At 41.2% G+C, this 17,918-nt stretch overlaps 1 protein-coding gene across 1 annotated transcript in view; it reads right to left on the bottom strand.

Annotated features, from left to right (window-relative positions):
- The window catches only part of LOC104857087 (zinc finger protein 416-like), a 62,289-nt gene that overhangs the window by 40,137 nt on the left and 4,234 nt on the right, over window positions 1–17,918 (bottom strand). The window contains 1 exon segment of the mRNA XM_010616797.3: window positions 10,385–10,423. Within this exon segment, the coding sequence (XP_010615099.2) occupies window positions 10,385–10,417 (33 nt within the window). The 5' untranslated portion in view covers window positions 10,418–10,423.

The following is a 17,918-nucleotide window of genomic DNA, read 5'->3' as shown; positions in this document are numbered from 1 at the left end:
AGACAAGCACCCTATCCCTGAGCTATATCCCTAGCCACTTTATTATTGATATTCTAACATAGCTTTGCAAAATGGCTTAAGAGGAGTATACTGAGTAAAATATACATGGGATCTCTCTGTATTCTTTCTTTTAACAGTATGTAAATCATCAATTGTGTCTGTAACTTTTTTTTTTGAAACAGGGTCTCACTAAATAGTTGAGGCTGACCTGGAACTCACTATATATAGCCCAGGCTGGTCTTCAACTCACAGCAATCCTCCTGCCTCAGCCTCCCAAGTGCTGGGATTACAGGTGTGCGCCACCACGCCCAGTTGTCTCTAACTTTTTAAATTTAAACATTTAAGGAAGGTTGAGGGTGTACAGAATTTCTGAAGTGTGCATGAGACTGGGACTTCAAACTTCAATCCCCAACACACACACACACAAAAAGTTATATAAGGCAGAAGGAAATTTTTCCTGTAAAATTATCTTAAGTTCGATTCAAAATCAAATCTTGGTAAATACTTTGGTCAGATTCATTGAAACAGTTATAAACTTGCTTCTTAAAATGTGGCTACACTGCACTAAAATTAGTAATCTAAATAAAAATAGATGTGCACCTTCAACCTACTAAATATGAGGGTGAGAAATGATAACAGAAAAATACAGCCCAACATAAAATTCATAGGAATATTTTCACAATGTAGATATATTTAGTGATTCCAATCTAAATAAAAATATTTCTAACTTGTCTCAAATAGTTATAAAATATCAGTTATATGCATAGATAAAAACTCAAATGAAGAAAAAGGCTTTATGCTGAAAATGGAAAAGAAGTAGAAAAGTCAGCATCATAAAATAAAAATGATTTTGAAAATTCATGTTTCTCAATAAATCACTTTCGAGAAATTATCAATTTATTTCACTAGGAAGGTCAAACTAGAGGCACCTATTATAGAAATAATACATTTCTATTCTATGCAGACATACCTGTGTTTTCATCTCAATTAAATTGATAGCATACTGGATCTAAAATATTTTAAAAAATGACAAAACTCTGAAAACAGTGGGATGTATTTTTATAATTTAAATTTGTGAAATCTGCACTATATGTGGTCCAAATCAGTTACCTTTATATGTTATAATAAACAAGTACTTTATTGAGCATATTGAAATTAAATGTAAAATATTTAGATACAACAAATAATAGGAAGCTATTAACACTAGTCTGAAAAATTATATTACCAAGAAAATTAAAAGATAAAAAACATGATGGCAATATATGAACAGTAAATGCTTAGCAGTTACATTTACATGCTTTAAAATGTCTGCCTGGCACATGAACATAAAAATTCCAAAAAGTGCAAAGGACATTATTTTAAACCTAACATATTAATATGACAAAATCTTATGGCTTATATTTCTGTAATACAGAATTTAAATTTTGTCACAAACCACAATGAATTAAATACTATTCAAAAATTGGCACAAATTAAGAGGTATGAAAGAGGTCATTTAAATTTTTTGTATGCATAGAGTACAGATCTGCATCATTTAAAAACATTACTCTTATACTCTATATGTTAGTAGCCTTTAGAGACTGAAAGTTGTGGGTTTTTTTCAGAGCTGTTTGTTTGTTTTTGGTACTGGGGATCAAACTCAGGTCCTTGCGCTTGCGAGACAGTCACCAGAACCACTGAGATAAATCCCTGGCCCTAGAGCTGTTTATTTTGAATAAGATCTAAATATTTTGCAATCTTATTTCAGTTGCGTTTGTCATTGTGTGACTCTAGTTATTAATGTTCAGAGAATAAAGTGAAATATATATATCAATGGACTAGTGGGTCCTGAGTGTGGATTCCAAGGTCCTAACCTCACCAGCAATGGTTCCTGGTACTGTTGGATTCTCAGGACTTGGATAGGGACAGAGCAGGCTTCACTGGGCCTAGATCCAGCAGAGGGAGCTGGCAAGTCCCTCGGGAAATCTCTCCTGGTGTATCCTTACCAAGTTCTAGTGATATAGAGAAAACCTTTATAAATAGCAAAAACCTATAAAGTGTCATAATATAGAATGGCTTCTGCTGTCTCTAACAGCAGTTTGTTTTGTTTAGCTCAGAACTAACAGACACCAGAAGCACTAATCGCTGAATGAGACATTTGGTCTTACCCTTAGATAACAGGGTGCATCAAGGTCTTGAGCTCTGAAGAGACCGGAGCCACGTGATCATAAAAGTATCAAGATGAAAAGGACTACTGCTAACATTTGCTCCCCTGACCCTGAACACCCCTTCCTGTGGATTAGAATAGCTAACTAGGCAAATCTTAAAGGTAAACTCCCCTAGCTACGAGGAATTATATCTGGGCTGAAGAGTTAACTGCTTTGTGACCATGGTATGAACTGTGAGAATGGAGTGTCTACACCACCCAAATGAGGTCAAGGCCGTAAAACCCTATAAAAGAAGAAGTTGTAACCCAGGGGGTTGTCGATGCAGGCACGGCTTATGTGCAATCAACCCTTGTCAACTATTAAATTTGTTATTTTACTTCCATTCTCCTGCCGTTTCGTGTCACTGACCAATTCTTTCTGTAACAGCACTGTGCTTTCTGCAGGTGGGAGCAGCAGCAGTAAACTAGTGTCACCGTGAGCTTCACCTTAACTTCCTACAGCTGTGGGTTTGTGCTCTTGTATAACTATAATTTTATGACACCCTTTAAGGCTGAAATAAAAATATAAGGAACAGTGAAATGAAACATGATAACATAAGAGAAGGGATAGTGGCAAGGGTCAGGCATGATTTCAAGGTGTCACCAAATGCAGTGAAAGAGGAAAACTCATCAGTGGAACTCACCTGGGAATTTAAGGTGTTTGCACAAAGCAGAGAGCCATGCAGTCCTGACACCACTGGGGTCATTCATCACTGCCGCCCCAAGACCTACAAGTTCTCACAGGAAAAGAGGACTCATCAATTCCCTGATCTGGGGATGACTTGGAGACACAGGAAAGGTCTAAAATGTTCAATACATGGACCCTAGGGCAAGCTAAGACAAGGGGAATATTGGCTCTTAATAGGATGGCTGGGATACAACCTCTGTATTAATTGGCTTGTATGTAAGTCATGCTGTGAGGGAAGTAGTTTATTACCTCTAGGAACTAGGCAGCCTTGGAAGGGGCAGTCTCTCCACAATTATAGCCCCAAAGGCCAGAGCATTAATAATACAGAAAAGAGAGAATGTGGTCAATACAGTTCAAATTTGTTGTAACATCAGGTGTAGAAAACACTTGAAGATATATGATGAGCAAGACATATGGGATATTATTTTTTTAATTATGGGTTTTTTAAGATTATAGTAAAAAACATATTGCCTAGTAATCCCGTCAGCTCAACACATTTCTCTCATCATTCTTACCATTGTCTGAAGCAGTTCTCATACTCCTCTTCCATGAGTATCTTCAGTTACAGTGTCTTGGCTGCCTTGATGTTCTGAATCAATTCAGAACGTTTACCTTTCAGGGTCATTCTAACTTTGGGGAAGAGCCAAACATTACATGGTGCCAAATTGGTAAATAAGGTGCCTGAGGACACATCATGTTTTTACAAACATGCCATTCTGCTGGATGGCACACTGTAGCAGCATTTTATCACACAATAGAGGACTTCCAGAACTGCTCCAGAAAGTGGCAAAAAATGAAGGGATGTTTTCAATGTGAAGGGAAGTATTTCAAGGTGGATCACAGCAATGTCATTTACAACAATAAAATTTTTTAAAATATCCATAGTATATTCTGATCACCCCTTGTACATGGGTAACTGAAATACTGAAGACAACAGCTCATATTTAGGGACCAAAATCTTACTATGTCCTATATTGACCTGAACACCTATTACTTCCTTCTAAAACTTTGTTTCCTCTTTGTCATGATTTGTCAACTGATCACTTATATTTCCTTTATACTTTCTATTGTTACACTTGTATTTTTGTATTTATGCCAATATTTTCATGTGTTGAGCATCCTGACCACATACTCGTGTTCTCCTCAAAGCCGTTTTGGCCATCCTTGATCCTCTGCATTTTCACATCAACTTTAGAGTCAGCTGCCAATTTATACACAAAGAAATTATCAGACTTTGGCTGGGATTGCATCCAATTTAGAGATTAATTTAGGAATTAATGACTGTCCAATCCCTAAACATGGGATATCTGTCTGCAGTACCTTAGTTTTCTGTGTATATATTGCAGGCTGATCTATGAAAATTTCATGTATTTAACATTACTCTAAATTTTAACTGTCCTTTATTCTGTTTTTTACTCTTGATGTCTTGGCACTAGGCAATTTGATCCTGGAGGTACTGTCCTCCCAGGGCTGTTTAGTATCTTTAAATTAGGCAAACAGTCCTTTGTGATGCTCTTACTTAGCCCCAGATCTTATAACCAGTGGCACTTGCCTGCCCAGCTCTGTCCTTCAGTGCTAAGATATATGGAGAAACATTGGGAACAAAGAATTTAGTTTGTCACAAATACTTCTGAGACTAATGTATCTGGCAGCCATGTGACTAGGACCACACAGTTCTGTAGTATTTCTCAGGAGGTCTTATCATCCAATTCCAATAAAGACAAATGGGACTAAGAACTATTTCTGATGCCGCATTGTGCCCTTGGGGCACACAAAATTGAGGGTCTCACAAAAGTTATTCACTGTTTATTGGCAAAATACAATTTGTTCCAAACCCACCCCCTCCCAACAGAACCTCCAGAATTAAAGATGGTTTAGACAATAAGGTGTTTATTAAGGCAAAATGCAGCATACAGTAAGACAGTTTCCTTCTTGGGTGATGTGCAGCAGGGAAAAGTCATCAATGACACAGAACATCCCTAAAGTTTTATTCTGCAGACCACCAGAAACCAGACTGCTCTTCCTGGCCAATGCATGGTCTTAACTATACCTTGAAGAGTTCAACATGACAAAAATGACCCCAACAGACTCATTATTATTCATCAGGGTTTGGCAAATGCAAAGGTCTGTATGCCCTGAGCACATGGGATGACTGATGGACACGGTAGGGACTTACCAATGGTAATGTCCACCACAGCACCGGGCAGCTTGTGAAGTGTAATGTTTGCCTCTCAAATCTTCCAAATACTTAAGGCCTCATACTAAGTGCTCCAGTTGATTTTCAGTAGTACAAAGTTCAACTGTCTGATGGATTCTGTTCCCACTAGCAGCTAAGGCCTTTCTCTCGTATGAACTTTATGGTGTCTGAAGAGGGAATACCTCTTGTTGAAGGCTTTCCCACATTTACTGCACTCATACGGCTTTTCTCCAGTGTGGATCCTCTGGTGATCTATGAGTTTGTTTCTGTAGATGAAGGACTTCCCACAGGTAGCACAGCTGTGAGGCCTCTCTCCACTGTGAATTTTTTGGTGCTGAATTAAGCACTGGTGTGATCTCTACAGCGCTTCCCACATTCACTGCACTCACAGGACTTTTCTCCAGCGTGGACCCTCTGGTGCTCAACTCTTTTCTTGTGGCTGGTTTTCCCACATTCAGTGCACTCATAAGTTTGCTCTTTGGTATGGAGTCTTTGGTGCTGAAGAAGTTCATCCTCAAGGTTAAAGCCTTTCCCACGTTCACTGCACTGGTAAGGCTTTTGTCTAGTGTGGCTTTGATGGTGCTTAAGAAGTGTCTGTTTGCAGGTGAAGGCTTTCCCACACTCACTGCACTCATAAGCCCTTTCACCAGTATGAATCCTCTGGTGCCAAATGTAGTCAGAGGACCGAATAAATGATTTACCACATTTGATGCACACATACGGCTTTTCTCCACTGTATATTCATTCTCTGGTGCTCAAAAAGTCTTTTCTTATGGATGAAGGCTTTCCCACATGCACTGCACTCAAAAGGTCTTTCACCAGAGTGGAATCTCTGGTGATCAAGAAGTGACTGTTTATAGAGGAAGGACTTTCCACACTCAATGAATTCATAAGCTCTTTTTCCACTATGAATTCTCTGGTGTCGAATGTGGTCAGAGGCCTGGATAAAGGATTTCCCACATGCAGCACAAATATATGGCCTTTCTCCAGTATGAATTCTCAGCTGATGCCCAACAAATGTTTGTTTGTGTCAGAAAGACTTCCCACATGCATTGCACAAATATGGTTTTTCTCCATTATGGATTCTCTGATGCTCAACAAGTGAATATTTGGAACTCGAAGATTTCCCACATTCAATACACATGGAAGTCCTTTCCCCAGTGTGGATTCTCTGCTGGTGTCCTACAAGGGTATGATTGTGGAGGAATGATTTCTCTCACATACACTGCATACATACGGCTTTTTTCCATCATGGGTTCTCTGATGCTTAAGTGAGTATCTGGAGTTCAGGAACTTCCCACACACGCTACCCTCATGAATTACTCCTCCAAACTGGATGCCCTGATGCCCAATGTCTTGAACCCCCTCACTGAAAACTTTCTTGAACCTGCCACATTTGTAATGCCCCTGCTGAGTGTGAAAAGTCTCCCTGCTTCTCAGCGAATATGCTGCACTGAGACTAGACTGATGCTGAAGAAGGCCTGTGCTGGTCAGGAAGTCCTCTGCAGCATCTTCACATTGGAAAAGGCGACCTGACACAGGAGGTTTGTAGCTATTTACAAACAAGGCCCTGTTCTCCTCTCTTCTGAAGTGTTTCTCTCCAGTGTACTGTTTCTGGTTCTGATGTAGGTCTGAACTTAATGACAAAAGTTTTCTATATTCCACACATATATATGATTTCTGCCCAGAGAGTTTTTGGTGCTCAGCCAAGTACAAAATGTCATTTGTGACCAGGTCCCACATCTCACGGGGATCATTTGGGATGGATGGATCTTGTGATGGATTGTCAGCATATGATACTCCTGTGAAAACAGCCTGCTAGGGATGGGCCTCCTCAGCCTCTTCTCTACACCAACAACCTGAATGGATAAGAATCCAAGTGAAGGGCGTGTAGACTTTGGTGGGAAAAGACAACTGGGTCCTGGTACAAATATCTATATGATACAGAGAGGATGAATGTATGGGTTTATTTTCAGGGCAAGGGAGCTAGGGTCAGGTCAAAGTCAAGAGTGTTCAATAATGGGCCTCTAAGACTCAAAGCAGAGGAGGACTCACAACCATCATGAAAGCAAGGAATGGTGTCTTGGTTTAGATCTAAAATGTCCCTGAAAACTCTAGTGTTTGGAAAGTTATTGGATCATGGAGGTATTCTACTTATCAGTGGATTCACCTATTGAGGAGTTCAGTAGCAGAATGTGCTGAAAGAACACAAGGCTTAGCTGGTCATGGGCCATTTGGGAAGAGATGTGAGTATATTCCTTTCTTTGGCTCCTCCTCCCTTCTATCTCTGCTTCTTATCTGCAATGGAATAAGCAGATTTCCTCCAACCAAGCCCTTCCTTGTGCCCCTTTTCCTTGGAGCCAGCTGACCATGGACTGAAATAATAAGCCAAAGTAAACCTCTTCACCTTTAAGTTGTAAATGCTGGGTATTTTGTCCCAACAACAGAAACTGACAAAGAGAAACAGTGGTGAACATAGGCAGGTCTATGACATATTTCTGGGCTGGTAGTAGTTTTCAGGAGGACCTAGTCTGCTGCATTCAGCTGGGAGCTGTGTAAATATTTGTCCCACCACACACACACATTCACAACTCACAATACATTGTTATATTAAAGAAATTACAGAGAGAGGAACTAGAGAGATGTGGGGTCAGTGAGGTATGGGAAAGCCTAGGATCAGAAATATCAAAATGACACATGGGTAAAATGTTAAGTAGGTAGAAGAAGAAAAAAAATGGAGTTACATGAGCCTTGGCACCAAAACAGGGTGAAATGAAGATAAGGCCTGGTACAATCTGAGCTCAGTGTGAATTCATGCTCTCCCACCGCTGCTATTCACAGGCCCAGGACCTCTTCAGCCCCTCTTGCTCAAAGACCTCTCCACTCTGTCAGGAACACAGCCTTTCCCCACCCACAGCCTAAGGTGGGAGACCATATGGGACCTGGAAGATAGATGTCCTGAAGAGAAAATAGGTAGTTGAGAAATCAACACTGACCCACAGTGTCCCAACCCAAAACAGACTACAAGGAGAGTAATGTATTAGAAAACAAAATCCTGAAGGAGAATCTTGCTATCATAGTCTACTGTTCCCTGCAAACAATAACCAGGCAAATGCCTCATTTCTGAGACAGGCAAGCCTTACTAAAGGTCCACTAAAGACAAGAAAAGAACGTGTGATACAGGTCTACCCCAGATCTGATTACTTAGTAAGGAATGGCAAAACCAAGTGGCATCAGTTGGACAGCCTACAAGACTCTGAACCCAAAGCCTTAACTAAAAGGTTTAAGAACAGCAGCTTTGGGGGCTGCAAAAAGCCCAGGCCTGACAAAAAACAGCACCTATGTCAAGAAATCAGGGAAGAAGCAAGAGTTTATGGTCCTGCTCTGGGAAAGACAGGACAGCTTCTGGAAAAAGAGGAAGGCTGGGGCCAGGGCTTTGGTTTAGTGGTTCCACTGCCTGCCTCGAAAGCACAAGGGCCAGAATTCAATCCCTGGTACCACAAAAAAAAAAAAAAAAAAAAAAAAAAAAAAGAGGAAGGCTGGAGCCCAGCACCAGCAAGGTGTGGCTGGAAGGGAACTTACCCACTGAGATCATGAGCTCAAAGATCTCTGGCATCACATCATGATAAAGGCACCTCTGAGCTCCATTAAGGAGCCTCCACTCTTGCTGGGAGAAGTACACAGCAATGTCCTCACAGGTCACATGGCCCTGTAATGTGCTCATCATGTACGATGATGAGCAGCTTTGACCGCCCAGTACACTGTGCTCCCCACAGCTCCCCACTGCAGAGGAGATCCAGGTCTTGGTGCCATTGCTCCCTGCTGCCCCTCACACCTCACTGACCACTATCCACAGCTTCGTGACTAGAAGAGGATAGGAGATGCCATCTGAGTCCTGGACTAGGCAGGTGGAATACCAGCCCTGCTCCTGCCAGGCAGTCTCCCAGGGGTCCCAGATCATTCCACAAACACCCACACCGGTGCTCAGCCTCCTGCCTTAAACCCTAAGTACCAGAACCCTGCATATATTCGCTCACACTCCCTCCCTGTCTGCACATCACTATGGGGAACAAATCTTGAAATTCCAGATCATGACCACTACATCCCTAACTCCATTGCCTGCCCTGTGCATGCCTGATCCCATCCTGGCTTCCCCACATGCTCATATACTTGCCAAACCCAGCTAGGACATCAGCCTCCTCTGGAGCTGAGCTGGAGGCAGTTGCAGCACTCCTAGAAGACCCCATCTGCCCTGGCTCCCTGTTCCAATCTCAGCCACCTGAACTACGATGGGACTCCGAGAGCTGGCCTCTTCCACCTCAGTATTTGTCACTAAAAATTTGTGCAATCCATGCAATGTACTAATATAAACTACAGACTTTGGGTAATTATGATGTAAAGCAGGTATAAATCTAACAAACATACCATTCTGGTAAAGAAGGTACAGTGGCAGGGGTATTTGGAAAATTTCTACTTTCCTCTAAATTTTACTATGAATGTAAAAATACCTTAAAATATTTTAATAAAAATTTTAAATAAAAAGACAAGTCTGACTCATGATAGTTTTTAATGCTAAATACACCTCTTTTTTTGGTACTGGGAATTGAACTCAGGGCCTCATACTTGCCAGGCAGGAGCTGTACCACTGAGCTACATTCCAAGCCCCTGCTGAATATTCCTATCATTCATGTGCCATCTCAGTAAATGTTACTTTCACACTTCATGTGTTAAAGTCAAAAATCATGAGGTCTTCCCTGACTTCTCTCTCACAATGTCCAGCAGACAAACATCTGTTTATAAAAGACTAATTGCTTTTCCAACCTGGAATGTTATGGTAGCCTCCACACACACCTCCAGAATCTGCTCCCCACTCTGCTGAGACAGGAGCTTGTTTAGACATTGAATCTTATAACTTCCCTCTGCTCCAAAACCTCAATAGCTCCTACCATCCTTAGCAGAGGCCTTTGGTCCTCAATTTGCCACTTCTGGACTGTTTCCTGCCCCTTCACTTTTTTTTTCTTGCCAGAACACATTAATGAAGAATTGCAGTTTCTTAAACATTCCCATCATTCCCATTTCTAAACATTTGGACCATGGTTTTTACCCAGGAAACCTTTGAGTACCTCCCGCTATTGAATGAAGAAACAGGAACATCTCTTTAAAATTTCTAACACTGATTTAGGATCCTGGGCCTGAGATGACCACAGGACTAAGGACACAGACTTCCAGGACACCACTATTATCTGGATCTGTGTACTAGGACTTGTAAGTGTAGGAACAAGAGCCAGTGAAATCATGGAACTTCTTTACTTACCCAAGTCGGTTTCAGAAACCCTTCTGCTGCCATGGGAATCTGTAGCAAGAAAAAGGCTATGAAATAAAGACAAGCATGGTGGAATTTACAACAGCTAAGTTATTTCCTTTCTGCCTTGCTCTGGAGAAAAGTGATCTCAGGCTGACATACAAGCTCAAATCCTTAGCACTAGTTCCTGCCGACTGGTTGTCACCAAAGACCTGAGCTCCCTGAGGCTGTCTTCTATAAAATGGAAACACTTCAGGTGGAAACACTTGAAACACTTCCAAATGGAAAATGGAAACACTTCCTCTTAAGTGTTATAGGCATCAAACTCATTATTCTCATAACTTCATGTCCAGTGCTGAGATTTAGCTGTTACTGACCATGAGAGTAACATTTCTGTAAATGTTTTTGAAAATGTGGGTGTTTCTTCTTTGCCATTTAAGGTTTTATTTGAATGCGGAATTTTAGAAAATAATTTAGGTTTCTGTGATTCTCTTTCTGACACCAAGTATGTGGTGCCTTTTCCAGTGCCAGTTTTCTGATTCTCCGATACCAAGTGAGTGTTCTACAGTTCAATTCTATTCTGAGGCTAACTAGCTGAAGTGAGCATCTATACCCACATGTTTAAGAGTTTGGTCATACAAAACTCCCCTTACTTCAGATGCCAGTTGCAATCGTATGTCCAGACCATCCATGAGTCCATCCAAATGGCTACAGATCTTAGGGATTGCATGATCTCCCTCTTCAGATATGACTGATAAAACCACTCTTAAAATTCAGGAAAACACTACTTACATTTACTGGGTTTGTTTGTTTTAATTAAAAATGCAACTCAGAAACAAATGTAAGGGATGCATATACCAAGGAATTAAGATGTGGAACATGGCACAGTGCTTCCATGCCCCCTCCACCTGTGAAATTCCCAGTACTTCCCAGTGTTGACAACCTGGAAGCTTTCTGAAATCTCACTCTGAGATTTTACAAAAACTAATTTCAAGCACCCCTCTTTCTCTGGAAACCTGACATGGGGTTTGAAAGTTCAAATCCTGTAATCACTTGGTGTCTCTGATGATCAGCCCCACCATGAGATGACTTAGGACCCCAATGTTAAAGTCTTCTCACACTAAGCATCTCATAAAACTCAAGCAGTACAAAAAGGAGCTTATAATGACTAACAAAAAACACTTTTCACCGAGAGAATGACAAGGGTTCTAGTCCTTTTGTACCAAAACTTGACAAAAACCAAATACATATTTTATTAAATAACAAAAAACACTTTTCACCGAATGACAAGGGTTCTAGTCCTTTTGTACCAAAACTTGACAAAAACCAAATACATATTTTATTAGAGCACAGCGACATGAAGTCATTTCAGGCAGGTTTTATTTCCTTGCATACATTTAATGTGTATATTTTGTGGGGGAGCAAAGGCACCTGTGCCCTAACTGCCCTTCTCTGGCTCCATAGGAGAGAGCAGTCTGCTGTGCCTGTAGAATGGTGAATCCACAGAGACTCCCTTCCTCTAATCCAACCTATTCATGGCCCTTTAACCCGTATTCTCCCTCTAGAACAACCACTGGAATCCGGGGCCCTCCGTCTGCAGCCAGCCGGCCAAGCCCCACCTACTCTTCTCCACCCGCCAGCCTCAACTCTCACGGCATGTCAGGGCGCATCTCAGAATCAAATCAAAGGTTTTCGCTTTCATTGTGAACCTCGGGTTTGGCCTAAATGCATAGCCCAGCCTGTTAACACTTGCACATCACAGAACGGTCCCTGCCGCAGAATTCCCTAGGGTTCGAGCAGTCCATGTAATAACTCCACTTTTGGACACCTCTGAGCCATCCTACCCAAAACCCAACTCTTGATTTCTCCCCGAAACTGCGCCTCCACCAGATGTCCTTCTCAACTCTTCACGATGTTCAGGTGAAAGAAAAACCTGAGATTGTCCTTTCCTTCCCACTCTGGCTCACAAGCACAAACGATGCGGCGAAAGGTCTACCCACCTATCCAGTCGTTACTACTTCTGTCCCCTACCAGCGGCCTGGTCCAGAATGCACCTTAATTCCCCGGGCGCCTGCGGTGAACCCTTCAGTCTCCCTCCGTCCACTCTCACGGTCTTGGCCTAGTCGGGTCTCCGCGAGGCTGCCTTGGAAGCACTCGAAAATCCTCCCTCAGATCGCGCTCTCCTTGGTTCTCAGCTACTCTGCGGACCCAGCGCCTGGCTTCTCACTCTGCTCGCTGAGGACTCGAGCAAGACCCTGGGCCCGGGCGGCACTGCACAGCCTCTGCCACGCCACTGCCCCGAGGGAGCCCCGCTCTGCTCTGGGCTCCACACCGGTCGGGGTGCGGGCGGGCGGTACTCACCGGAGTGGACCGGCGGAGTGGGACGAGCCGAGAGACACAGCCCGGGTGACACAGCCGCACCGCAGAGCCGCGCCTCTGCAGCAGGTACAGCCTTGCGGGTCGCTCTCGGGAACACGACCCACGCGGCTCCACAGAGTAGAAGCAGCCTCAGCCAAGCAGCGCCGGAAGTCCCGCCCAGCGACCCGCGCACTCCCGGAAACAACTGTATGCCGGATTCTCGTTGGTCCAACCTGCCCCCGCCCTGCACAAGGCATGGTGGGCAATGTAGTTTCTCTCGGTCCGGAGAAAGGTGGAAGAGCAAAAATCAGTCTGCGAAGTCTATCACATTTGTGAAAAGAATGCGATTTCGGCCTTGTTCCTCTATATCAAGTCAACGCAGAGCACACATAATACAGTTTTTAATTTTTGTTTTCGTGTTCTTTTCTGTACAGAAACTACGGAGAAACATGTCTTGGAGACAATTCTCAAATAACAGAAACTAAACCAATAAGAATTTAGATGAAAACTTTTCAAATGGTAACAGAATATCTTGGCTTCTTTACTTTAAAAAATTATATATTAGAAATTTGTTGACAGTTGCAAGATAAAATGATTCAGATTGCCCAAAAAGATGTGTTGAGGGAAAGCGTGGATGATATACAATTTAAGATAAAAGCCATCAAATTGAGCTATAAAATTCACACAGTGGAATAAATCCTTGATTATGACTAAGGTGCTGCTACAGAAAAATAGAAAATGGCCACTTTAAAATATTACATTGGGCCAAACGGTATCCAATTTATAATATTTTAACTTTCAGGCCGGGGATTTAGCTCAGCGGTTCGGTGGCCTGCAAGCACAAGGACCCGAGTTCAATCCCCGGTACCGAAAAAGAATTTCTTTTAACTTTCTCGTTTATTTTAATCATGCTTAAAACTAAAGTGGGAAGAAAAAAACAGTATATCTCTTTTAAAGATTATGGACGTGGAACGTTTCTCACAGTATTACCAGTCACTTAGGTTCATATACTCAGGTTTGACTGCTTGCCGCTGTCCAAGTCAAAGGAAGCCATATATTTGGAAAAAAGAAGGAAAGCAGATTTGTTCAAAGCAAATGCCAAAGAGACAAAAGGGCCTATTTGCTTCAAATCACCATCTTATCATGTACAGGTGTGCAAGAGTCTTTACTAGAAATGGCACAGAAGGGCGGGGCACAGAGAGACGATGCAGATCTCCACACTTGCTTTATCACGTTTAACCACTGACAGCTCATTCCCCTTCCTGGAAAGGGGACTGGGTTCCAGGCTTCCTGGTGTCAGCACCTGCATATTCTGTTCATTCATCTGGCTAAGGAGAGATAGGGGAAGGTGATTATGCCCTAGGCCTCAGGAAGCCATTTGTCTTTGAAGGGGAAAAAATCATTTTTAAAGTTTCATTTTGCAGTGCCAGTTAGAACAAGATTTCTCAACCCAAACATAAAACGTGTTATAATATATACACAAAAATACTGTTACCAAACAATCTAAAAATTGAAATGACAAGCCACACCTCTTAAGATTCTTGAGCCTGGAGGACTGCCAGGGAAACACAGGGAGCTAAGCACCTTCCCCACCCTCGAGCGCCCTCTACCTTCACTGGAGCAGACTGATGAGGACTGCCCAGACCCCAGGGTGCCCCGGCAAAATTACCCCCCGCCCCCCGTACTCTCAGGCCTTCTGGTTGTGCCAGTACCTGGATCCAGAAGATAGAACAGAAGTGAACAACTGCAATAAAGGCACACCAGATCTCTGTAGTTGGTAAGTTGAAGGGATCACCACCTTCCATCAGAACTTGAACTATCTTCAGGGGAAGGGAAGCTAGAACCTGCAGTGGAATCTTGCAGAGTTTGACCCTGCAGGAGGTCAGGAAACTCAACTTGAGCCTTGAAGCCAGAATTCAGCCTGAATCTCAGGGGTCTGCTGCTGGCTTGCTGAGACTATTCGACTTAGTTCTGCACATTGCTGTCCACATTGTCTATTGTGACAGCAGAAATGTATCCTTAAAGAGGCCCTTCAATTATTTTTCTTCCTTTTCCTCTTCTTTTTAATTTTTAAGTTTTTTCAAATTTTATTTTTTCCCAAATTCAAATTATTTTTTCTTTCTTCTGTTTCCCACTCAGTCTCTTGCTCCCCTACATTGTTCTTCATCTCCCTTTTTGTTCCTGTTACTGCCCGAATTCAGATTTTTTCTTTCTTCTTCTTTTCTTCTCTTTTTCCTTCTTGCAACTGTCATTAGTTTCAAAGGAAAGTGAGTACAATTTATAGCTTCCCTATTACTGTCAAATTGTTCTATTCTTGTCTTTGTTCTTGCACTCTGTCTTTCCCTCTTGTCTTCAACAATTTCCTAGAGTTTGCATGATCATACTGTGTCCTCTGGCTTCACTTGAAAGATTCTCCAATACTTCTACCTATCTATTCCTGTCCTCCCAACTCCTAAGTCTCCACCCTGAAGGGCAAAGTTGCTATATTGAAGATTTTATTCACTATAAATATATTTGGTGCTGGTCCTCAATTTTGATTTAATTCACATGGTTAAAGGTGATAGATTAATAACTACCACAAATTGTCAATTTCTAAGCTGTGCTTGATGCTATTGTGTTGCTGATTGTATCAATTGGACTAAAGGGTTGTGATTGATTTAATCAATTTTTTTTCTGATGTTATGAAAATGAAAGTGTCTCTGAGTCATTAGAGACTCAAAACCTAAAGAGCAGCTATATCAGGAAGACCGAAGTACTAACCCAGGAATTAAACCAAGGACAGACCAACAACAAAAATAAAAATAAGAAAACACTTAAGCAAGGCACAAATACAGACTTCCAGTTCACTAATGGCAAACTCTGAGGGAAACAAGATAGAAAAGTCTGACAATTGACCACCAGGACACCCTGAACTCATAGCACAGGAAGTAACAAAACAGATCAATCACACTCTAGAAAAATCAAAACAGAAATAATTTCCCAGATAGCTACAGAGATGGTGAGCACAATGAAAGACATGATTAAGAGACTCTAGAACAAAAACAGACCAAAAAAAATAGATAAATTCAGGACCATGATAGAAGCCATGAATGCCCAGTGTAGGAAAGAAATGGAAACCCTGACTGCCCAACATAGGAAAGAAATGGAATCCATGAAACAGATAGATTCAAACAGATATCCAGGAGATTAAAAACTCTATAGAAAGCATTCGCAGCAGAAGGAGTAAATGTAAAGATAGAAGATCAAGTATAAAAGCTAGGATTGCAGTAAGTGACCATGAAAAGAGAGATCTCTTAAAAACAGTGATAAATCAGTCCAACAGCTCCTAGATGATGCAAAGAAGAATAATATAAGACTGATAGGAATCAATGAAGTGTCAAAGGAAAGTACAAATGACATTTTTAAAAAACTGTTCACAGAATTAATGACAGAAAACTTCCTAATCATAGGGGAAGGATTCGACATACAGATAAGTGAGGCATATAGGACTCCAAGTAGCCTTGATCAAATAAAATCTACACCTAGACATATAATAATCAAGATCCTGGAAACCCAATTGAAGAACAAAATGCTATAAGCAGTTAGAGAAAAGAAACAAATCACATGCAAAGGAAAACCCATCAGAATCACAACAGACTTTTCAACACAAACCCTCAAGTCAAGGAGAGCCTGGAGTGAGGTATTTCAAGCCCTAAAAGAAAACAATCTCCAACCTAGACTGATATATCCTGCAAAACTATCTTTCAAAATTGATGGGAAAATAGGATATTTCCATAAAAAAGAACACCTGAGAAATTTCATGAACACCAAGCCAATGCTCCAAACAATTCTAAACACTATCCTAGAAAAAAGACAATGAACATCACAACTCCATAAGGCCAGAGCAAATACACCAGGCTAGGCAAGAAACTAAAGGGAGAAGGGGAAAAATAAAAAATAAAAGAGCAAACAACAGGAAAATATGAAAATGATAAGTCCATACATATCAGTTATAACCATCAATGTTAGTGGCTTCAATTCACCAATCAAAAGAGACACACTGACAGAATGGGTTGAGAAGCAAAATTCAACAATATGCTGTGTATAACAAATCCACTTAATTCACAAAGAAATTCATAGACTGAGAGTAAAAGAATGGAAACAGTTCTCCAGGTGACAGGAGCCAGGAAAAAAGCAGGGGTATCTATCTTATTTGCAGACAAAGTAGATTTCAAATCAAAACTAATTACGAGACAAAGAAGGCCACTACATCCTTATAAAGGGAACAATCCAAGAGTAAGAGATGGCAATCATAAATATATATGCACCAAATACTAATGCCCCAAACTATACAAAACACACATTAATAAGGGCCGGGGATTTAGCTCAGTGGTTCCACCGCCTGCCTTGCAAGCACAAGGACCTGGGTTCATCCCTGATACCAAACACACACACACACACACACACACACACACACACACACACACATTAATGGATATGAAAAACTAATACAAATATAGTGGGGGAACACAATACTCCACTGTCACAAATAAACACATCATCTAGACAAAAAAATTAACAACTAAATAACAGAACTGACCTTTGAACAAATGGACTTGTAGATGTCTACACAGTATTTCACCCAACAAAATCAGAATATACAACCTTTTCAGCTCCACACGGGTCATTCTCCAAAATAAACCACATGCCAGCTCATAGAACATGCTTAAGTAAATGCAAATGAATTTAAGTTATCCTCTGTATATTATCAGACCATAGTGCAATTAAACTGGAGATCAATAGCATAAGAAACCACAAGAACTTCACAAACACATGGAAATTGAAGATACTGACAAGGGCAATAGCTGGGTTTAATGGAATTTCTAGCTTTAATTTTTTGTTTGTATGTTTGATTTTTGTCTGAATTTTGAGGCAGGGTATTGCTATGTAGTTCAGACTGGTCTTGAACTCTCAGAAATATCCCTACTTGTTTCTATAGCAATTATATTAGTTTGCCTTGCTTTTTAAATTTTTTCTTAGTTTATTAATCTCACAAATAACATCTACGTTATTTATGTTATGGAAACTATCACAACCCATGGACCATTATTAAAACAGTTTTATGAGATTAAAGCAGAAAGAAGGTGGTTGCTCTTTGCATTGTTGTCAGGATTACAATGGAGGTCTTCACGCAGCAAGGCCAAAAAAA

This window comes from Fukomys damarensis, unplaced genomic scaffold, assembly GCF_012274545.1.
Source record: "Fukomys damarensis isolate Sample0158 unplaced genomic scaffold, DMR_v1.0_HiC HiC_scaffold_19, whole genome shotgun sequence".
NCBI lineage: Eukaryota > Metazoa > Chordata > Mammalia > Rodentia > Bathyergidae > Fukomys > Fukomys damarensis.
Note: the sequence above shows the minus strand (reverse complement) of the source record. Positions and strands in the feature narration are given on the sequence as shown.